The 21679-nt window shown below is 65.6% G+C and overlaps 1 protein-coding gene across 7 annotated transcripts; it reads left to right on the top strand.

Annotated features, from left to right (window-relative positions):
- Positions 1-445: 445 nt before the first annotated feature.
- PPP6R1 (protein phosphatase 6 regulatory subunit 1) lies at positions 446-21672 on the top strand. Of its 7 annotated transcripts, none has more exons than XM_047711117.1 (25): positions 446-952; positions 5523-5657; positions 9413-9645; positions 9871-10057; positions 10147-10284; positions 10365-10430; positions 11753-11865; positions 11989-12102; positions 12455-12617; positions 12708-12860; positions 13341-13493; positions 13915-13979; positions 14072-14187; positions 14286-14371; positions 14476-14565; positions 14638-14735; positions 17046-17103; positions 17185-17366; positions 19335-19465; positions 19558-19738; positions 19830-19900; positions 20030-20111; positions 20431-20541; positions 20623-20694; positions 20798-21672. In XM_047711117.1, exons 3-25 carry the CDS (start codon positions 9419-9421, stop codon positions 20799-20801), a joined length of 2661 nt encoding a protein of 886 aa, XP_047567073.1. In that variant the 5' UTR covers positions 446-952; positions 5523-5657; positions 9413-9418; the 3' UTR covers positions 20802-21672. The 7 variants fall into 7 exon arrangements, with proteins under 7 accessions (XP_047567073.1, XP_047567072.1, XP_047567068.1 ...); XM_047711116.1 differs by having other exon boundaries at positions 5520-5657; XM_047711112.1 differs by lacking the exon at positions 5523-5657 and adding an exon at positions 1556-1660.
- The last annotated feature ends 7 nt before the right edge of the window (positions 21673-21679 follow it).

Below are 21679 nucleotides of genomic sequence, written 5' to 3'. Positions count from 1 at the left end.
CAGGTGGGACCCGAGTCCGCGCCGCCAGGAAGGCGTCAAAAACCGCCCGGGACCAGAGCGCGGAGCCTTGGCTGGAGAGAAAACCCGGTCTGGAATACCCAGGAGCTGGACCCTGCAGCCAAAGCGGGACTATAATTGGACGAGACGGAGGAGCGAGCGGGAAGAGAAATCCTGGAACAGGATTTCCTCTGGGCTTTGGAACGGAGTCGCAGAGAAAGGCTGGCAGCGCGCAGGGGCGGCGGCGCACAGTAGCGCCTGCGCGTTGGGTTGTCTGGGTTTACTCGGGGAGACACTGTTGGCCCGAAGCAGCGCAAGCGCGTCGGCGTTGAGGGCCGGCGGAGGCGGGGCGGGGGCCTCTGCGCGCACGCGCACTACTGGGCCCGGGCGCGCGGCGCCAGCGCACCGGGACTGCGGCGGGTGGGCGGGGCTTCCTGCGTGCCCCTGCGCTAAGGGATTGTGGGATAGTGGCGGACGGAGCCGGGCGTCGGAGGCCCTGAGCCGACTGCACAGCCTGAAGACCCAGCGGGTTCGGGGGAAGGGGCGGCCAGGGAAGTGGGCCTCGGCTTCCGTCGGCAGCTCCTCAGCCCTGCGGCCTGTCCGGACTGAGGAGGCAAAAGTCTTCCCTCACGGGCCTTTGCTTTCCCGCGCGGCGCCGGGCCGGGCCGGCCGGGGCGACTTCCCCGCCGAGGGCCTCCGCGGGCCTCGCGACCGCTCTGACCTCCCCGCGCCCCCCGGCCGCCGGCGAGCCCCGGACCCCCGCCTCCGTCCCCCGAACCCCGCGGCTTGGCGCACCGGGGCCCCCCTAGGCCCGAAGGCGCGTGCGCGAGCCCCCGCCGCCGCCCCCCGCCCCCTCATACCGGGCCCCTCAGTAGGGGCCGGAGCCGCCGGCGGCGGGGCGGGGGGGGCGCCCGGATGAGCCCCGAGTGCGAGGAGCCGCCGCCCCCCCGCGCAGGTGAGCGGCCGCCGCGGGTCCCCTCGGCCCGCCGGACAGCCCCCCGCCCCCCGTCCCCCGTTCCTTAGTCTCCCGGCAGCAGCCCGCCTCCCCTGGCTCTCCTCCTGTCCGACTTCCCGTGCTCGGACGCAGCCCCACCGCCCTGGGACGTCTCCACCGTTTCGTCCCCGGCCCCTCCCCGGGAGCACCCTCTTCCTGCTCTTGGCCTCCCCGGCCCGGGCTCCGGCCCCAGCAGGGCAGTGGGGTTCTCCCTGCCCTTTGCTCGGCCGAGCGTGTGCGGGGGACTTGCCGTGAGGCCCGGTGGCGGCGGCGGGAGGGGACACAAAGGCCCCGCCGGACAGTCACAATTAGTGGTGTTGTGATGAGGTAGCTCAGCGCCCGTGGGCAGCCGAGGAGGGGCCGGTGAGACCGGCGCGGCGCTTGCTGTCTGGCGGACGGTAGGGCTTGACAGATGGAGAGTGGGAAGAGGGGCCTTCCGGGCGGAAGGAACAGCACGTGCAAGTCTCTGAAGGTGGGGACCCGGGACTGGGTGCAGGAGCGTGGGGAGGCGGGGACCTCGGAGCCGCTGCTTGTCCAGACCCTTGAATGACCCCTTCCGGTTAGGGTCCTTCCTTGCGCGCTCTTGCATAGCCCCGGGCCGGCGCTGAGGCCCTAGACGGGACGGGAACACCGGAAGGCAAGATGTTTCTGGAAGGGAAGCTGTGTGAGGTATGGTGTGGGGTTTGCAGTTGTGAAGAAGCTTCAGTGGGGTGTAGACGGGTGCTGACGTCGGTGCTCTTCTCCTGCGGTGGCTCTGGGCCCTGGGCGGGCTGTGGGGGGGAGCCTGTGGCCGAATGCGAGGCCTAGGGCGTGCTCCCGATTGGGAGCTCTGACGGTGATTGCCGGGGTTGGCTGTGTCTGTTGCAGCCGTCCTAGGGCCGATGGTGTCCCCCAGGGAACGGTCGGCAATGGCAGAAGGCGCGGTGGGTAGACCGCGCTAGAGACGCGCTAGAGGCCTGGCGTGCTGCTGGCGGTGCACAGAGCCCAGGACGGCCCCCGCTGCAGCATTTTCCAGCCCCAACGTCAGGAGTGCTGCGGGGGAGAACCCTGCTCTCTCAGTGGCTGAGTGTGTATTTTGATCGACCTTCGTGGTTTCCGTCGGGTCCCCTGCTGTTTCTCTGCATTAGAGGAGAGCCTGCTGGTTCCGTGCCCCCAACCCCCCCCACCCCCAGCACCAACCCTTTTTTTCAGGATCCGTGGGAAGTGACTTTGGCAGGTCGCTTTCCCCTTCTGGACTTCACTTTTTTATTAATTCAACAAGTATTTCTAGCTGCCGGCCTGGCCTTCTGCAGAGGGAGGCAGGTGACAGGAGAGGCGAATCCTGTCACTGCACGCAGACGCCGTCCTAGGGTGACCACGGAAGCTGGGGGAGCGTGGAGCAGGCCCCTGGCGCAGTCAGGGGAGGCTTCCTGGAGGAAGTGGTGTCTGTGCTGAAGCCTGAAGGACCCAGGAGGAGCTAGGCAGGCTCGAATAGCTGGAGGGGAGGCAGAGGGAGCAGCCAGCCAGGGCAGCGCGAGCAGTCAGGTGTGCTGTGGCGGGCGAGTTGAGCGCCATGCGGGTGGCCGCCAGAGATGAGGTGAGAGAGGCCCTGGAGCTCTGGGGAGAAGGAGAGGCCTTCCTGGCCTCCGTGGCGCACCAGCTCCCTGGGGCAGGCCCGGCACGTGGGGAGTGGGGACACGCCCTCCTTTCCAGGCCAGAGCTCTGGTTCTCTTTGAACCCTGTTTTATAGGTCTTCCCGTGGGAGGTGTGGTCCGCTGGTCCCCGTGAGGTGTCCCCCAGGTGAGGAGACTGAGGCTCGGTGCTGGTAGGACCGGGTCCGGGGCTGCAGGGACCTCATTTGGAGGGGCAGGTCTGGACCCTCAGCTGCTCTGACTGCTGATCACCCTGAACACCGAGGCTGCTTCTCTTGGTGTCCCAAGCGTGGTTTCAGGGTCTCTTCTTTCCCTTTCCTCCTTGGGACCTGTACCTGATCCGGGAGATGGTCCCCTAATGTGAGCTCTCAGGCACCTCCTTGGCCCTTGGCCTGGGGTCTGCAGTTTGTTTCCTGATTGCACCTTCCCTGGGTGGGACCAGAGCAGCCGCCTCCCCTGGGGCACTGGGCTCTGGGCTGTCCCCTAACTGGGTATCCCTCCCAGGCTTTCCCAAGTCATGGGAAAGTCCCAGCTCCTCGTCCTCCGTGGCTCTGGCCAGGTCTGCCCTTTGTCCCACATGGGTGTCCTGCTGCCCACCTTGCTGCGTCTGTGCTGGGTTCTGCGTCTAGCACACGCACAGGTCCTCCTCAGAGGTAATGGGGTTGCCATTACTGGTACCCTGTCCTCGGAATCCCAGTCCCCTACCCCCTTTCCAGACTTGGTGGAGAACTGACAGTTGGCCGGGGGGCTTGAAGGAGCTGGTCCCACTGTCCTTGGGTCTGTTGAGCCCCGCGAGGGGCTGGGGCCGGCCTTTTGGTGGTGGCTCTCCCCGCTCACAGGGCTCACGTAGCCCGGGCCTCATAACAGCAGCCCGTGGGCCTGTGATGGCTGAAGGTGGCAGCCTAGGTGGCCACCCTGGAGGCCCTCCCAGAGGCCTCTGTGCCCTTGACCCCCACTTCCGGGTGCTTTGGGGCCAGGGCAGGCGAGGAAGAGGTGGAAGATGAAGGACCTGCCTATGGGCCCCCCGGCAGGCGGAGTCGTGTCTGGACAGACACAGCGGTGGCGGCGGCCACAGCAGGGCCACGGGTCCTGCACCTTGGGAGCTGTGGCCAGGCCCTGCTGGAGCCGAGACGGGGGCCGGCCGCTCTCAGGGGGGCAGCTGGCATCAGAGCCTAACAGCAACCCAGCAGAGCAGGGAACCCATGGGGATGGTGCCAGGCGGCGGGGGCAGAGGCCGTTCTCTTGTTTAATGGCTTCCTTTCTCGACTATGGCTTCCCCTTCTTCCGTTGGCAGCCAGAGTCATGGTTTTCAAACTGCCACTGAGCGCCGGGCTTGTCACTTCCGCTTTCTAGAAGCGTGCTCCGAGTTGCCTGGGGCGGGGGCGAGGCTGTGCGCATCCTCCCTCGAGTGTGAATGACCCGCGAGGCTCAGGCCGTTGGAGGGAGTCCTTTTCAGGGTCCTCGGTGTTTCGAGCGGTCACCCCAGGTTCGTGGCTGGCTCCTGCCCGCCCGCTCGGGTGTCCAGGCTTCTGCGCAGTCAGGGGCACCTGCCTGAGCCGGCGGTCCTCACAGCGTGGCCCCATTGCACCGATGGGGATGCTGAGCCTGGGCCGGGTTCACCGCATTAGAGCGTGAGAATGGGAACCCCCTCCTGTCCGCCCTCTTCCCAGGGCTTCCAGCAAGAGCTGCTAAGTGGGACGAAGGGCTTGGCCATCAGCACTTGTGACCGTGTGCGTGTGTAGTTCTCACGTATTGGTCTCTCTGCTCTGTGCACAGCCTGCGAAGTGATGGTCGTGGGGTCCCTACACCGCCCACTTGCATCTGAGCCTTGCAGCCTTCTCCTGAGGGAGAGCTTAAGGGGCAGCCTGGGTCTGGGGCCCCTGGAGCCTGTTCCCCACGCCACCCAGCACCCTCCTGTCTTACTGTGGGTGGCCTGCCCCAAGCCAGTTCTCTGGAAGGCCCGCTTGGGGAAGGAGGCCCTGCCTGCTGTCCCAAGTGGGCCTGCTGTGGGGGCTCGGGGTGGTGCCTGGGGGCCCGGGCCCTCTAACTAGGTGCTTGGAAAGTGGGCGGGTCTCAGTGCTAAGTTCCGCTGTCTTCAGGAGAGCAGGCAGGCGAGTCCTGCTTCTGCCTCTCGGTGGCCGTGGCTCCGCCCCAGGGGCCCCTGTCTCCACGGCTGTCACGTGGGAATCATGGTCACGCTTTACCTCCTCGTCTCGGAGACCGGGAGCCCGTGTGGGTGCACGGCTTTCAAGAGGCTTAGGCTGGGCCCTGTGCCCACCCTCGGCCGGGGCGCCCCCCACCCTTAGCTTGGGGATACTGGGAGGCCACCGGGGCGGGTGGGGAAGGGGAACCGGGGTGCACTAGCTGTGCCTCAGCCCTGCTGGCAGCTGCTGTCTTGTCGGCTTGGGCTGACTGGGACACACGGCAGGGTCTGGGCCCAGCCCCGCCACCGCAGCCTTGGGCAACTTCGGTTTTGTTTTTGGTCATGGTTTTGTCGAGATGTAATTCATGTAATTCGTACGTTGAGTGAATCATGTGTTTGAGCGCACAAGTTGGTGGTTTCTGGTGCATTCTGAACTGTGCAGCCGTCACCGTACTGGGCTTTTTTCACCGAGGTAGAATCGGCAAAATCGTGTACGAGCAGTTTCAGACCTTTTTTTTTTTTTTTTTTTTTTTAAGATTTTTATTTATTCATTTGACAGACAGAGATCACAAGTAGGCAGAGAGGCAGGCAGAGAGAGAGGAAGGAAAGCAGGCTCCCTGCCAAGCAGAGAGCCTGATGCGGGGCTTGATCCCAGGACCCTGAGATCATGACCTGAGCCAAAGGCAGAGGCTTTAAACCACTGAGCCACCCAGGTGCCCCGAGACCTTTTTTTTTTTAAACATGCTTTTCCCAGAAGAAAATCCCATACCTGTGAGCAGGCACTCCTCACCCCCAGCTCCCGCGGCTCCGTCTGTGGATTTGCGTCTTCGGACAGTTCAGCGCACAGAGTCCGACCACACGCCGTCCTTGGTGACTGCTTCGTTCACTCTGTGTAGGTGGCCTTTTTTTTTTTTTTTAAAGATTTTATTTATTTATTTGACAGACAGAGATCACAAGTAGGCAGAGAGGCAGGCAGAGAGAGAGAGGGAAGCAGGCTCCCTGCTGAGCAGAGAGCCCGATGTGGGGCTCGATCCCAGGACCCTGAGATCATGACCTGAGCCGAAGGCAGAGGCCTAACCCACTGAGCCACCCAGGTGCCCCTAGGTGGCCTTCTGAAGCCTCTGGTGTCCTCGTGGGGCATGAAGGTGTCGGGTGTGGAAGGAGGTGGAGGGCTCACTCCGCAGAGCTTCCTGCGGCCCCTGGCGGTGGCTACCCCTGGAGGCGGTTCTGGTCCCCGCTTGGTCCAGCTCAGGACCTGTGCCGGTGCCGGCCACCAGTGTGTGGAGCATGAGCTCTCTCACGGCTTGTCGTCAAATGAGGGGGACGTCCATCAGCTGTGGAGGGGTTCCTGGGGAAGGTCTGGGGTCCAGGCAAAAGGAGGGAGTTGCTGGTGTGCAAAGGAAGGTCGCCGAGCTCCTCAGGATTGGGGGGATGCTGTTGGCTGTGCTTCTGGGGCAGTGGTGCTCCCTGCCCCCTCCATCCCTGCACCCCCTCCCCCCGCCCCGGCCTCGTGACCTGCTCCCTCCGTCCCCCCGCCGCCCCCATGACATGACAGCGGCTTACGGGTGGCTAGGGGGTGACTGGGTGGGAGTCATGCCCTGGCAGGGGGGTCGCCTGCTGCCTCCGAGGGGCAGGGGCCTCATAACATGTGGGAGTGCAGATGGGGTGCTCTTCTACTGGTATTTTTTTTTTTTTAAGATTTTATGTATTCATGAGAGAAGCGGGGTTTGGCAGAGGGAGAAGCAGGCTCCCCGTTGAGCAGGGAGCCCAATGGGGGACTCGATCCTAGGACCTCGGGATTATGACCTGAGCCGAAGGCAGAGCTTAACCATCTGAGCCCCCGCAGGTGTCCTCTGCTGGTATTTCTGAGTGAGACCTGCATAGGACGTTGTGCGCTTGGAGCTGTCCTGCCACTCCCAGCAGCCTAGCGAGGACGGTGGTGCCCGTGCGGACCGTCGTCTGGTCGCGGCATGTGCGCTGTGCAAGTGGCTGGGTGTGGGTGGTAGATGGAGCTGGGGCCACAGGACGGCGGGCATGTGCTTGGCAGGAGACCCCGAGGAGGAGGAGGAGCCCGGGACTGCGGCGTCCCAGGCAGGCGAGGCAGCCAGAGCCAAGTTGCTGAGAAAAACCCAGGCGCCGTGTGCTCTGCAGCCAGAAGGGCCCCTGTGTCCGGGGCCGGTGAGGGCAGCAGGGCAGGATGCGGAGGCGTGGGACTGTGGAGGGGCGCCCTGGGCGTCGGAGCACAGACGGGGGCGTGGTCAGGTCCCAGCACAGCTCTGCCTGGACGCCTGTGCAGCGGGATACCGGGGGGATGTGGACAGCGCAGAGAGCACGGGCAGACCGGAGAGGGCTGGGCCGGTGGGGGAGGCTCGCGCAGGTGGAGAGCAGCCCCTGGATTTCTGGCAGCCGAGTGGCGCAAGGGGGCTGGTACAGTGGGCGCCCGGGCCTCGGCTTCCTCCCTGAGTTCAGAGCAGACTCTTGGCTAGTGAGGACAGGAAGGAGCTGGCCTTGAGCTACGGGGAGATGCTGGCGGGTCAGAGCCCCGGCCCAGCGCCCTGCCCCTTCCTCTGGGAATGTTTGTGGCGGGGCCTGGGTGGCCGGTGCCTCTGTGTACCTCTGCTTCTGCACCCAGGACACTGTGGGGCGGGGCCTCTGTGCCTTCCGTTGGGGGGATTGGCTGGGCTGGGCCGATCCTGAGAGCGGGGCCGACACCGTAGCCAGCGCGGCACGCGTCCATCATGTGTCTGGCATCACGGTTGTGTAATGCCAGGAGGCCGGGATGTCCAGCATGGTGCTGGGGCGGCGATGGCATGCAGGGACCTCCTCCAGAGAGCCGCGGGCTGGGGAGGCACCGCCCAAGACGGCAACCCCTGGACGGCACGGGAGGGGCTGGGCTGGAGCTTGCTTGGGGGCTGCTTCCCGGTGAGACGGTGAGACGGGCCTACAGCCGGGTCCGGCAGGTGTGCAGACTTGGCCAACTCCACCGGCGGGCGTGGGACAGTGAGCGCCGCAGGAGCTGGAGGTCCCCTAAGGGGGCCTGGAAGGCTGGCTGGGGCCCTGGGGTCTCGAGCCTTTTTGGACTTCGAGGAACCCTGAGGAACCCTTTTGGGCTTTTGGCCAGGAGTGAACATCAGGCATTCTGGTTTGTGTTACAGAAAAGTGGCCAACCTGGGGTGAAGGGCGTAGGGATGAGGGGCGAGTCTCTGTGGGACGGGATGCGCAGGCTTGTGGGATGTCCTCACCGCCCCCGCCAGGGCCTGGTGCCTGGTGCTGTCTTCCATGACTGGGAGTGCTCCGGTCCACCTGCTGTCGTCCTGGGCCGGGGTCTGGGGTCACAGCAGACTTAGAGCTGTTGTTGCTGGTCATGGGGGGTGGGGAGGATGCAGGGAGGGGAGCCGTCTCTTGCGGAGGTGGAAGGGAGAGCCGGTGGAGGCTCAGGAAACCAGTCCTGCCCGAGGTCACACGTGCCCCCCGCTCTGCGCTGGCTTTTAGTCCCGGCGGCTACGTGCGTCAGAGCTGCTCTCTGCTCCACGCTGGTGTTCCCTCCGTGGCCGACGGGTTTTCCACGGTCAGGGTGGTGTGGGGCAGACAGGGTGAGGACGGCGTCTAGGAGAGGGATTGCTGTCCGTGGGTCCAGGTGGTGCCCAGGGGCCCTCTCCGCCTGTCCTCTGTGGCCGCTGCCTCATGCGGTCTTCACAAGGCAGGTGATGCATGTGAGCTCTGGTCCACGCCTGTGTGGTGCTGGCGAGCCCCCACCTTCCCTCGTGGTGGGGTGGCGGCAGCCCCTCCCAGGGGCACATGGGTGCTGTGCACGGTGGACGGAGGGGGTGGGGAGCAAGTGGCCTGGGAGCTTGATGGCCTATGCAGGGCGGGCCTCACAGGTGGTCTGGACTGGGAGCCTGTAGGCTTCCTCAGAGGAGCGGCTGAGTGTGTGTGCAGAGGGGCAGCTGGTCACCTGTGCTGGGGTGGGCCCGGCACGCAGAGCCTCCATGCTGGCTGGGGAACAGGGTACCATTCTGCAGGTGCTGGGGGACAGCCTTGTCCTCCTCCCCACTGAGTCACTGACTGTGCTGGTTTCTTTGGGCCCCAGTCAGTGGCTGTTCTGAAAGGCCCCCTCCCCCACTTTTCCTCTTTTTTGTCTGGCCACTAGCTAGGGGGTGGGGTGTGTTTGTGTGTGTATATGTGGCATCCAGGCAACGGCCACGGCCTGGGGACATCTTAGACTTCCCTCTGCCGCCGCCCCACACCCTGCACAGGGCATGATGATCTGCTGGGCTGGACGGCAGCCGGGTGCTGGCCACTGTGGGGCATTTGAATTTGTTCAGCAAATATGGATTGAAGTGAATCTGACGCTGGAGATGTCAGGATGAGCACCGCTCCAGCCCTGCCCCGGGGGGGTCCCTGCCCAGATGGGGGACAGAGGACACAGGCCCTGGAGGGGGACAGGATGGCAATGGCTCTGCTCACTGCTCTCCTTTGCGGGGTCTGGGGGCCAAGAGGTGGTCAGGGTAGCTGGCTTCCGCTAAGAAGTGACCCCTAGACTACAGGGGGCCCCTCGCAGGCTGTCATGGTGGTCGGGGTGTGGGGACTGAGGTGGAGGGGGTGGGGCAGGCCAGGCCAGAGTGTGACAGGCAGTCCTGCCCTCAGGGCGCCATGTTTTGGAAGTTTGACCTGCACACGAGCTCACACCTGGACACGCTGCTGGAGCGGGAGGACCTGAGTCTGCCCGAGCTCCTGGATGAGGAGGACGTGCTACAGGAGTGCAAGGTCGTCAACCGCAAGCTGCTGGACTTCCTGCTGCAGCCGCCGCACCTGCAGGCCATGGTGGCCTGGGTCACCCAGGAGCCACCGGCCAGTGGCGAGGAGCGGCTGCGCTACAGGTGAGCCCCTGCCCATCCGGCCCGGGGCTGCCAGGACCTGCTGCCTCCTGGTGGGGCTGTGGGGCCTGTGGGGGGAAGGGTGGGCGACAGATGAAGTGGGGTTTCAGGGAAGGTCGGTGGGGGCGGGGGCCGTGGAGACCCCGTGCGGGTTCTGGCAGGAGGCCGTGGGGGGCAAGGATGGCCAGCCTGCTTCCCTTTCTGGATGTGAACCCCTCCTCCTGCCAGGTACCCTAGCGTGGCCTGCGAGATCCTGACCTCAGACGTGCCCCAGATCAACGACGCGCTGGGCGCTGACGAGTCCCTGCTGAACCGGCTCTATGGCTTTCTGCAGAGCAGCGGCAGCCTCAACCCGCTGCTGGCCAGCTTCTTCAGCAAGGTCATGGGCGTCCTCATCAATCGCAAGACGGACCAGGTGCTGCCCCGGGGTGGGGAGGTGGGCAGGCGGGAGGGCACAGGCCCTGGGTCCTGCCGTGTGACGCCTGCCGTCCCTCCCGTCCCCAGCTCGTGTCCTTCCTGCGGAAGAAGGACGATTTCGTGGGCCTGCTGCTGCAGCACATCGGCACTTCGGCCATCATGGACCTGCTGCTGCGTCTCCTCACCTGCGTGGAGCGGCCCCAGCTGAGGCAGGACGTGGTCAACGTGAGCTCGGGGCCAGGAGAGTGGGGGCGGGGGGCGGGCGGGGGCCGCGCACAGAGGCCCACCTCCCCTCTCACCCCCAGTGGCTCAACGAGGAGAAGATTGTGCAGCGGCTCATAGAGCAGATCCACCCGTCGAAGGATGACAATGTGAGTGTCCCCTCCTCGCCAGGTGTCCCGCCTGTGGCCCGGCCTCCTCCCCCACGTCTGTATTTCACACCACCCTCGGCCCCTCCCTCCCCGGAAGGTGAACTCAGCGAGGAGGGAAGTGTTCGGTGCTGTGTGTGCCCGTCCTTCCAGTCTCTCCCGGACAGGGCTCCTGCCGCCCGCAGGAACGTGTCTATGAGCCAGAAGCTTGGTTCCGTGCCTCTTGGTAGGATGGGGGTCTGGCGGGGGTCTCAGACTGCAGGATCCAGCCTGGCCCCCCGCGCTGCCAGCCTTCCGGGGACCCTTGCCCAGGTCCCTTTCCCTGCTCCCCTGCTGACTGGGACCTGGCCGCTTCTTGAGGCTCCCGTGGCTGGGCACACCCTGCTCGTCCTTCAGCAAACCCATGCGGTGGCCCCACGCTCTCGCTGCAGCCTGGGGGGTCTTGCCTTGTCTTCCCGGGCTGCTGGCTTACAGAGCAGAGGCCCGCAGGTGTGGGTACTTAGCCCAGGCCTCCGGCCAGTAGGTGAGGACCACGCAGGCCCAGGGGCAGGGGACCAGGGGCACCTGTGACGGGCTCTGAAGTGCGGCCTGTGTCCTGGACGGGTGTGGGGTCTGCGCAGGTGGGCCCTGCTGGCTGCCCTGTTGGGTTAGACTCGGAGTTCGGCTCCCATTTTCCCCTAGGTGTTTCCCTGAGCAGCTTTGCTGAGGTAGAGATCCCATACCTTGCGGGCCGGCTGTTCAGACGTAGCGCACACCGGCTTTTAGCACAGTCTCGAAATTGTCTGGTTACTCTCACATGGATTTGGGATTATCTTTTCATACTCCCAGAAGGAAAGCCTGGGTCCTTTAGCTCTCACCATCCATTCCCCTCGTGAACCCCGGCACCCCCAGGCTGCACTCTCTCTCTGGGTTTGCGTCTGCTGTGTTTGCTGTGTAAGTGCAGTTACACCACACTTGGCGTTCCTGTCTGGCCTCAGCCCCGATGTCCCGCGTTCACCCGGTGCTTTCTCCCCTCCTGAGGCTGAGGTGTGTCCATGGTAGCCTCTCTGCTCACCGCTCACCTGCCAGTGGACATCGGGGTCATTCCCTCCTCGGCCTACAGCACATGGTGTGGGGTGTGGGGATGTTCATCCTCCAGAAAGCTCCCTGGGTTTCCCAGTTCCTGGCCATCTCTCCTCTCCCGGTGTTTGGTGCCTTGTGTCCCGTCCCTCGGCACCCGCGTCCCTGTGTCTGCACGACCCCCAGCTCCCTTGGGACCCCGCAAGCTGGATGCGATGGGCCCAGCAGCTGGACCAGCGTCCTCAGTCCTTTTTCTGCCTCCACAGCAACATTCCAACGCGTCCCAGTCCCTGTGCGACATCATCCGCCTGAGCCGGGAGCAGATGCTCCAGCTGCAGGACAGCCCAGAGCCCGACCAGCTGCTGGCCACCCTGGAGAAGTGGGTCTGCGGTTCCCGGACCCGGGGCGGGAGGCTGTCTGGGGCGTCCTCCCTGTCCCCGCCCGCCACCCTGTGCCCCATACCCCGACCCCACCCTTCTCCCCATCCCGGCCCCCGCCGCAGGCAGGAGACGATCGAGCAGCTCCTGAGCAACATGCTGGAGGGGGAGCAGAGCCAGTCTGTCATTGTGAGCGGGGTCCAGGTGCTGCTGACCCTGCTGGAGCCCAGAAGGCCGAGGTGAGGGGGACCAGCCTCCCCGGTGGCCACGTGTCCCTCGGAGCCCTGCCCTTCTGTTCAGAGGTGAAGGTTGTGGGGGTGTTGTGGGGACATGGCCTCTACAGGCGGTCTCTCTTCTGGGAGGTCACTTGGGGTCCTGGGAGAGGAGTCCTCTGTGCTTTTCTGAGGCCCGCACGCCGCCTGTGGCTTTGAGCTGCCTGTCTGAATGCACGGCCGTCCAGGCGGGTCGTTGTCCGGAATGATGGGTGGGGCCTTGCGTGCACGTCCCCGGGAGCAGCTGTTCCCTCGCTCCCGGGAGTGCCGCACGTGAGTGTGTCCCGCACACAGCCCTGCTTCCTGTCCTTTCCTGCAGGTCCGAGTCTGTGACCGTGAACAATTTCTTCAGCAGCGTGGATGGGCAGCTGGAGCTCCTGGCCCAGGCGGCCCTGGACAGCACGACGTCCAGCGTGGGCGTCCTGCATGCCCTGCGCCCGCGGCTTGGCCGTTTCCACCAGCTCCTGCGTGAGCCCCCAGAGGTGGGTCGGGGCTGGGGGGCCGAGGAGGCAGGGGGGCGGGGAGGGTGGCCTGTGGTTCTGTGTGGCGCTGAGTCTCCCCTGTGCCCGTAGCTGGAGCCGCTGCAAACTACGTGGGGCAGCCTGGCCCCGCCGCTGGGCAACACCCGGCTGCACGTGGTCAAGCTGCTGGCCAGTGCGCTGAGCGCCAACGATGCGGCTCTGACCCAGGAGCTCCTGGCGCTGGATGTGCCCAACACCATGCTGGTACGGAGGGCGGGGCTGCGGGTGGTCTGGGCGGGGGTGTGGAGAGTGAGGGCCCTGAGCAGGGGTGCGGAGGGCAGGGGCTTGGAGGGGGCCCTGAGCACGGGTGCCGAGGGCAAGGGGCATGGAGAGGGACCTGGGCAGGGGTGCTGAGGGCAAGGGCGTGGGGGGTGGGCCCTGGGCAGGGGTGTGGAGGGCAGGGGGATGGAGGAGGACCTGGGCAGGGGTGCGGAGGGCAGGGGCCTGGAGGGGGAGCCCTGGGCAGGGGTGCGGAGGGCAGGGGACATGGAGAGGGACCTGGGCAGGGGTGTGGAGGGCAGGGGCCTGGAGGGGGAGCCCTGGGCAGGGGTGTGGAGGGCAGGGGACATGGAGAGGGACCTGGGCAGGGGTGTGGAGGGCAGGGGCCTGGAGGGGGAGCCCTGGGCAGGGGTGCGGGGGCAGGGGTATTGGGGGCCTCTGGTGCCAGCCTGTGCTGCCCCCCAGGACCTGTTCTTCCACTACACGTTCAACAACTTCCTGCACGCCCAGGTGGAGCTGTGTGTCCGCGCCGTGCTGAGCGCCGGGCCTCCTTCCGACGGCAGCCTCGAGATCCCTGCCTCAAACCCCGCGGTGAAACACGTGCGCTGGGGCTCCCAGGTCCCCTCCCTGTCCCCGTGGGTCCCCGTCCGTCCCCCTGTCCTGCTGCCCGTGCTTGCCAGGTGGCTTCACGGGCCGGGGGGGCCAGGTGTCCGGCCTTGCCCTTAGGTCTGTCTGGGAGAACGGGGTATGCCGTGCAGGTGGGTGGAGAGACGGGGTGCCCTCTGGGCCAAGGCTGTGGCGCGGCGGGAGGGGCCTCAGGGAGGAGCTGTCCAGTAGCACCGTCAGGTTGCGGTCGCTGTGGGTGTCAGTGGCCAGGGGTGTGTGGAGGGGGACCTTCAGGTTTGCTGTGTCGGTGGAGGTCGGGGTGGAGTGAGCCGGAATGGCTTTGGACAGAGCCCGGGGGCTGGGGCTCGGGGCCGGGCTACAGCGGGTCTGGGGGTGCCCCGGCCCCGCCCCCACGCCCGCTCTGCCCCCCCAGCTCCTGCAGCACTGTCGCCTGGTGGAGCGCATCTTGACCTCCTGGGAGGAGAACGACCTTGTGCAGTGAGCGCTGGGGGCACTGCCTGCGCTGGGGGTGGGCGTGGGGGGCCGAGGCCCGCGGGGCCGCGTCCATCTATGGCTCTGGGCTCGCCCAGGTCTGCCGGGGGCCCTCGCAAAGGCTACATGGGCCACCTGACGAGACTGGCCAACGCCCTGGTGCAGAACATGGAGAAGGGGCCCAACGCCGAGCAGCTGGGGCGGCTGCTGAAGGGTGAGGGACAGGGAGTGGCCGGCCCCGGGGCTGGGGTGGGGTGTGCAGGGGTGCAGGCCGAGGGGCCCCTCACGCCGACTCCCCCCTGCACCGAGCAGAACTGCCCGGTGCGCAGCAGGAGCAGTGGGAGGCCTTCGTGTCCGGACCCTTGGCGGAAACCAACAAGAAGAACACCGTGGACCTGGTGAGGCGCCTCAGCCCTCTGGGACGGTCTGCCCTCCGCCGCACCTCCCCACACCCACACCCTCCCCAGCCCGGTCCTCACCCCTGCCCGCCGCCCTGCCCCAGGTGAGCACCCATCACCTGCACTCCTCCAGTGACGACGAGGACGACCGGCTCAAGGAGTTCAACTTCCCCGAGGAGGCCGTGCTGCAGCAGGTGGGCTGGGGGGCGGGCCGGGGGGCCTGTCCTGCCCGACCCCACCTGCCCCTGACCGCCGCCCCTCTGCAGGCCTTCATGGATTTCCAGATGCAGCGCATGACCTCAGCCTTCATCGACCACTTCGGCTTCAATGATGAGGAGTTTGGGGAGCAGGAGGAGAGTGTGAAGTGAGTATGCCCTTCCGTGGGAGGGCGGGGGCCCTTGCTGGCCCCAGGGCGCCTCCTGCCAGCCTTTCCATGTCCTCCCTGCTTCCCCCCATGGCTTGCCTGCCAGTCCTAGCATCGGGGCTTAGCCTGGAGAGTGGCAAGCCCTGCTCCTCGGTCCTTCCTTGGGGGGCAGTGGCTGAGGCCCTGGAGGGGAGCCCGGGTTGGGGCTGGGAGCGAGGTGGCCAGGCCATGGTCTCGGTGGGGAGCTCACCCTGAGAGGCCCTGCAGGAAGGGCCATCGGAGCAGAAGAGGTTACTCTGAGGGCGTTTAAGATGTCCTGAGGGAAAGGGGAAGGACCAGCAGAGGGCAGGACCGGAGCATTCCTAATATGACACTGCAGGAAGCCAGGGGAGGAGGGCCAGGTGGCCCCTTAGGGGCAGGTTCCAGGGACAGGCAGTTGGGGTCCTCGCCGGCATCTGCTTTGTCACGGTACTTGTGCACTGGGCACATCTCGGGTGTCTTCCCATCGTGTGCCTACCTTCCCTCTCGGCTCAGGGCTCAAGAGCCTCATTAAAGCTGGGGAGACCGAGGCACGTATGAGAGCGGATCGCCCCTGTGCAGCACGGTGGTCCGCTGCTGTCCTGTCTTGCCGGACAGGGGTCCCCCTTGGGGCAGTCATGAGCTCTGTGTGTGCCAGGGCTCCGCTCAGCCCGGTGCCCGGTGTGTGGACGGCCCTAGAGCAGACCCCACCCAAGGGAGGACAGACCAACCACTGGATGGGTGCCGTGGGCTCAGCCGGGTCCTCGGGGACGAAACTGTTGCCGCCTCTGTTGCATAGTTCCCAGTGGGGTTAAACACTATAAAAACCTCGGGCGCCTGGGTGGCTCAGTGGGTTAAGCCTCTGCCTTCAGCTCAGGTCATGATCTCGGGGTCCTGGGATCAAGCCCCACATCGGGCTCTCTGCTCAGCGGAGCCTGCTTCCTCCTCTCTCTTTGCCTCTCTGCCTACTAGTGATCTCTGTCTGTCAAATACATAAAAATCTAAAAAAAAAATTAAAAAGAAAACTATGAAAACCTCGAAAGGCATGAAACGTTCTAGAATGGAAGGTAGGTGAATGTAGCTTTGGGGCTGAACATCCGGCCCCGGGGGACTCACGTCCCCAGAGTCGGCTGTCCCGCCCTGACCCGTGGGTGGCACTGGCCCAGCCCGCTCTGGGCGGCTCTGCACGTTCGTGTTCCTGGAGGACAGGCCGCGAGGACACGGTGTGGGAGCTTGGCCGTGTGGTGTGGACGCCGAGGTGACCCTCAGCTTGTTGACCCCTACTTATCCGTGGCCCTCGGTGGCCAAGCGTGTCCTGAATTAGACAAGCCACAGAGCGCAGGGGCAGACCGACAGCGCCCCTGGCGGACAGGAGTCGGGCTGTGGAACGAGCGGCAGCCGGGCTCTCGTCGGCCGTCCTAGTCCGCAGTTAGCGCAGGAGCTGTGCTTCCCTGAGCTGTCCCGGAGAGGAGCCCAGGGAGCTGGGTGTCGCTGGCCCCCGTGGAAGACTGCGGGTCGCCCTGCCCTTGGGACCGTGAGTCCAGGGTCCCAGCCGCAGGCTGGGCGTTCTGGGGGGGCGCGCTGCATGTGCTGTGGCCTCGCGCTTGGCGGAGGGGTTTTCGCAGCACAGAGAACCGTGGCCGGCCGGTCCCCTGCTCCGTGTGCACGGCGCTGCAGGCTCGGGGGACATGGGCTGGATGACAGCCACACCTGGTCATGGCCCGTCGTCTCTTTCGTTGTCGTTTCTTGGACTTGGGGGCCTGGAGGCCTAGGGGAGCGTGGAACAGAGGTGGGAACACAGTGCTGAGCTGTGCCTGGTTGTGACTCGGTTCCTGGCTGCCGTCCTGATGGATGACGGCCCCGTGAGCCCCGGACCCTTGCTCTTAGGGGACACGGGTGCCTGGACGGTCGCCTTGTCTGGGTAGATGCTGCCTCTGTCTCCGGACCCAGAGAAGCACGCAGAGAGGAGACGAGCTCTGTGGCCTGTCTGGGGCCACTCTGCCAGCTGCGTGGGTCTGAGGCTCACGTCCTCTCAGGGCACCCCTGTGCGGGCGGAGACGGGCAGGTGGCGCGTCTCTGGCAGACCTCAGCCGCCAGCCTGCCGGTTGAGCAGCTGGACGGATGCCCGGAATGGGTCACGGGCGCCGATGGGAGGCCACGGGTAAGCTGTAGCCTGTCAGCAGGCTTGTAGCTGCAGGCCAGCGTGGAGCCGGGGTGTGGAGCCGGGGTGTGCTGAGCCGACGCGGCAGGAACCTGCCGCGCCCTCCTCACCGCCCCGTGCCTCTCTCCTAGCGCGCCTTTCGACAAGACCGCCAACATCACCTTCTCCCTCAACGCCGACGACGAGAATGTGAGTGCTGCCCGTCCCTGGTGGGGTGGCGTCCGGGTTGGAGGGGGCACGCCACAGACCGTGCCGCCCTGCCCCCCACAGCCCAACGCCAGCCTGCTGGAGATCTGCTACAAGGACCGCATCCAGCAGTTTGACGATGAGGAGGACGAGGAGGAGGATGAGGAGGAGGGCCAGGGCTCCGGGGAGTCTGACGAGGAGGACGGCGCCTGGCAGGGTAGCCAGCCGGCCAGGGGAGCCCGCCGGGGCCAGGCCCGGGGCATGCGGTGAGCCTGAGACCTGCTCAGCCCCAGCCCCAGTGTGGGAGGGAAGGGGGAAAGAGGGCGTGTTCCCGCTCAGCTGAGGATCTGACCGCTTGTGTGCGGTGGGGAAGTCGGTGGGTCCTTGACATGCGGCCGCCCCGGTGTGCCCTGACCTCCCTGGTCAGCTCGCACTCAGGGCTTCCCATCCGCTCTCTGTGCCTTCCTTGCAGTAACGAGAGGCCCGGGCGGAGTGTGGGTGAGCTGCCGCCCGCTCGTCATATGCCTGCGGCGCTGGCTGGCCCCACAGCTGCCACCTCGGGGCTCTGCCCCCGCGGCATAGACCGGTGTCTGCATCCGATCCCCCCATGCCGCTGTGCCCCTGAGGCTGGCACAGGCCTGCCCTGTCCCCTCATGAGTCCACCGCCCTGGCAGCTGGGCTCCTGTGTCACTCCCACCTGCTGGGGGGCCGAGCCGGTGAGCCCAAGGTCATGGTTCACTCTGCGTTCTCTTTTGAGCGCACGCTCGCTCTTGCTTTTCAGTTCTTTTTTTAAAGATTTTGTCAGAAAGAGTGAGCACAAGCAGAGGGAGTGGCAGGCAGGAGAGGGAGAAGCAGGCTTTCTGCTGAGCAGGGAGCCCGATGTGGGGCTCGATCCCAGGAACCTGGGATTGTGACCTGAGCCGAAGGCAGCTGCTCAACTGACTAAGCCCCCCCGGTGCCCCATGCTTTTTACTTCTTGATCCTGTCTTGAGCTAAGGTTTTGTGTGTGCTCGGAGGTGGGGTCCGGTCTCCTCCTGCATGTGCGATTGCCGCCGTCCCAGCACCTGTTGTCAGAGACCCCGGCCTCTCCCCACTGAGTGCCCCTGGCTGCACGCGTGTGGTTTGTCTTCTGGCCCCTCCCAGCCCGCTGGTCTTGAGCCAGGACCTCCCTGTCTCCATATCTGTCGGGGTAAGGTTTGAAGTCAGGAAGTGAGTTCTCCGACATGGTTGTCTGCTCGGGGTCCCTGGGGACCTGTGGGGACCTGTGGGACAGTTAGCGCCAGCCCGTCGACTTCAGCAAGGAAGCTGGTCGGGACTGGGAGGACTTGCCCTGAACCTCCAGGTCAGCCCGGAGACCTGGGAACGGTATCCCGTCTTCCAGTCCCTGAGCGTGGAACGTCTTTCCGTTTACTCAGGTCTCTCTTAGAGAATAAGCTCTGTGCTTCCTTTGTTCAAGTGTTTCCTGCATCTTTTACGTAAGTGGGGTGTTGAGATTGTCGTGAGCGTAGAGAGATGCAGTGGATGTTGGTACGTGGACGTCGAGCCCTGCGGAGCTCCCTCACTGTGACACTTAAGGGGTTCCTTGGGGTCTCCTGGCTGCGGACAGGCCACCTGCTCACAGAGTCTGCCTTCTCTTCCAGTCCAGACGCTTTCCACGTCACAGTTTTGCTTCCTTGCACAGCAGCGTGGTCCTGAGCGGGGTGGCGAGCAGACCCGTCTTGCTCCTGACCTTGGGGGGCGGCTGGTCTTCCCGCACGGACGGGGTGGGGGTTGTGGGTTTGGGAGATGCCCCCTTCTCTCCCGTTTGCTGAGTGTCTTTCTCGTCAGCTACGTTCAGCGATGTGCACGGGGGTCCCTTTGCCCGCAGTGACCAGAAAGACCGCACATGTGGTGTGCTCAGCCCTTCCCAGTTGGTGGCCATGTGGGCCAGGTGGACCTTCCCCGGCTCGGGCCCTGTGTCAATCCACGTTTACACTGTAGTGGTGGAGCCTGCGTGTGCGGGATGCTGCTCTCAGTCCCCCCACACTTGTAGGCAGAGGGAGAGTGTCCTGTCGGCCCTCATCCCTCAGGAGGAGCGCTCAGGATGAGGCGGGCTCCTGGTGGAGGGCTGCCACCTGCCTCCCCATGCCCCACGCCCAGCGAGGCCCTGACCGGTCTGTCCTGTGGTTTTCCCGCTGTCCCCGCTCCTCTATCCCTTGTGTCAGCGCAGCCGCTGATGGATGGTTTCTGGGCAGGAGCGGAGGCAGCACAGACAGCGAGGAGGACGAGGAGGAGGACGAGGAGGACGAGGACGACGGTGATGGCCATGTGGCTGGTGGGGGGGCCAGGTCCCCCTCTTATCCTGGCCCCGGCCCCCATCCTCTGGGTGGGTGAAAGCACAGGATGGGGGGGGGGTGACGGGGTGTACACGGGCCGTCTGCCTCCTGTGCTCACCCTCCTCCCCTCACCCCTGCCCAGGCTCCAGCCGGACAGCCGCCTTTGACCCAGTGCCTACAGACGCCCTGACTGGCCCCCAAGACTCTGGGGAGAAGGAGCCGTGCTCTGGGCTCCTCACCCCACGGGGGTCCCTTGGCGTATCTCAGGACCTCCCCGCCCTGAGCCTGGCCGGCCCTGTGGCCCACTCTGCCCCGCAGCTCAGGTAAGGCCCCTGGCAGGGGTCCAGGTCCTGGGTCCCTTGGGCTCGAGTGCTGACCCCAGCTGGCCCTCGGGCTGCTTCTCTCGTACCCCAGGTCTCAGGACCCCGCGTCCCCTTCAGCACCTCAGGAAGCCCCAGATGGCAGTGACGTAGTGGAACCCTTGGGTGAGCTGGCCAGCCCTGCCCGCTCTCCCCGTTGTCCCCTGGCCTTGTGTGCCTGCTGTGGGCTGGAGCGAGGGGCCTGGCCGGCACCACGCTCTCTGAGCCTTGCGTCTCCTGCCTCTCTCCGCACAGCCCCCTGCCAGGCCTTGGTCAGCGTCGGGGACCTCCAGGCCACACTCAGAGGGACACGCTCCACTCCCAGCTCCTTGGACAGGTGACCAGCTGGGACCCCTGGTGGGACCCCCCCCCCCCCAGGTCTGCACCACTGCCCACGCCCACTGTGGGTGCCTTAGAGGCCCCGGAGCCTGGGGCAGCCCGCTTCGCCACAGGGAAGGAAAGGCTTCCAGAAGGGGGCAGGCAGCGTGTGGAGCCCGCACCCCAGCCTTGAGCTCCTCCTGCTTGGGGTGGCTCCCTGGGTCTTTGATGGAGGGAACTACCCTGGCCATGGGCCTCTTCCTGCAGGCACAGGGGGCGTAGGGGTCAGGAGGGGGTTGGTGACAATGACCTTGCTGATGCCTGTGCCTCCCACACAGTGCAACCGGAGACCCTGCTACCTCGGTCCCAGCCCCTGGGGCCTGCCAGCACCCCCAGACCACAGAGGGGGAGAGGAGCCCAGAGCCCTCGGGGCCCCCCCAAAGCCAGAGGTGAGCACAGGGCGGCCTCCCAGGGCAGCTCGTGTCCTGGGGGGGAGGCCCTGACCTTTCTACGTTCTTCTCCCCCTACAGTGCCCAGGCCCCTGAGCTGCCTCCGATGCCCAACGGCTCTGCCCCAGGAGGGCCAACATTCCTGGGCTCCCAGTGAGTGGCGAGGGCTGCGTGGGTAGTGGGGGTGCTGGGGGGGCAGGTGGGGGGCAGTAGGGGGCAGCGGGTTCCTCACACAGGTCTCCCTGTTGGTTCCCAGGTAACTGCCTGGTCCCGGTGGTGGCGGTTAACTCCTCCGTCCTCCACGTGGACCCTCCGGAGTTGGGGCAGGGCGGGTCCCATGATGCCCTGTTGCCCTGTCACCGCTCCCCACCCTGTCCGCCCCCACGTGCTCTCCTCTGGACTCCCAGGAGCCTGGCGCCAGGGAGACAGGCCCTCGTCCACCCCCATTTGCACTGAGAAAAGAGATTATGGAGTTTTGTCTCCGAGAATAAAGAAACAGTTGAGAAGAGAGAAAGGAGAGAGAGAGACCTATATTATATATTACATATGGAGAGAACGAGCGGGTGGGTGGAGAGCCAGGAGGAGGCCCGGCTGGGCGGGCCAGCACGTGGGACCTGCACCCCCTCTCAGTGGGGGCTGTGCTGGGGGCCTCGTCCACCCTCCCCCACCACCACCACCACGCCCAAAGCCTCCGGTGCAGTGCCCACACCTGCACTCGGCTCAGGCCCGCCTCCAGGGAGGGCCCGAGTGGGGGCCGTGCCTTTGCCCAACCCTTGCCCTGGACCCTGCACTTTGACCCAGGCTGGGAGCTAAAGGACCCTCTGCCTCGCCCTGCTGGTTCTGTGGGAGCTGGCGGTCCCCGTCCAAGGGGGTCTCTCGGTGACATTCCCGTGGGGCCCCAATGCACTCACTGAGACCGCTCCCTCTGCACCTCCCACAGACCCCGGGGCGGGGGGGTTGGCAGGGGTCTGGCTGGGGTCCCCTTCCCATGCCCAAGGGTCTGGGGTCCAGCCCAGCTGCCAAGTGACCTTGTCCCAGCTCCCTCTTCCCAGGCTGGCGTGAGTGTGCGTGTGTTCGTGCCGAGCTATTTCGTATTGCAAATATGAATAAATAAAGACCGTTTAAGATTCCTGCTCAG

Source organism: Lutra lutra, chromosome 17 (assembly GCF_902655055.1).
Source record: "Lutra lutra chromosome 17, mLutLut1.2, whole genome shotgun sequence".
Taxonomy (NCBI): Eukaryota; Metazoa; Chordata; class Mammalia; order Carnivora; family Mustelidae; genus Lutra; species Lutra lutra.
The sequence above is the reverse complement of the archived record's forward strand: the minus strand, read 5'-3'. Positions and strand labels throughout refer to the sequence as shown.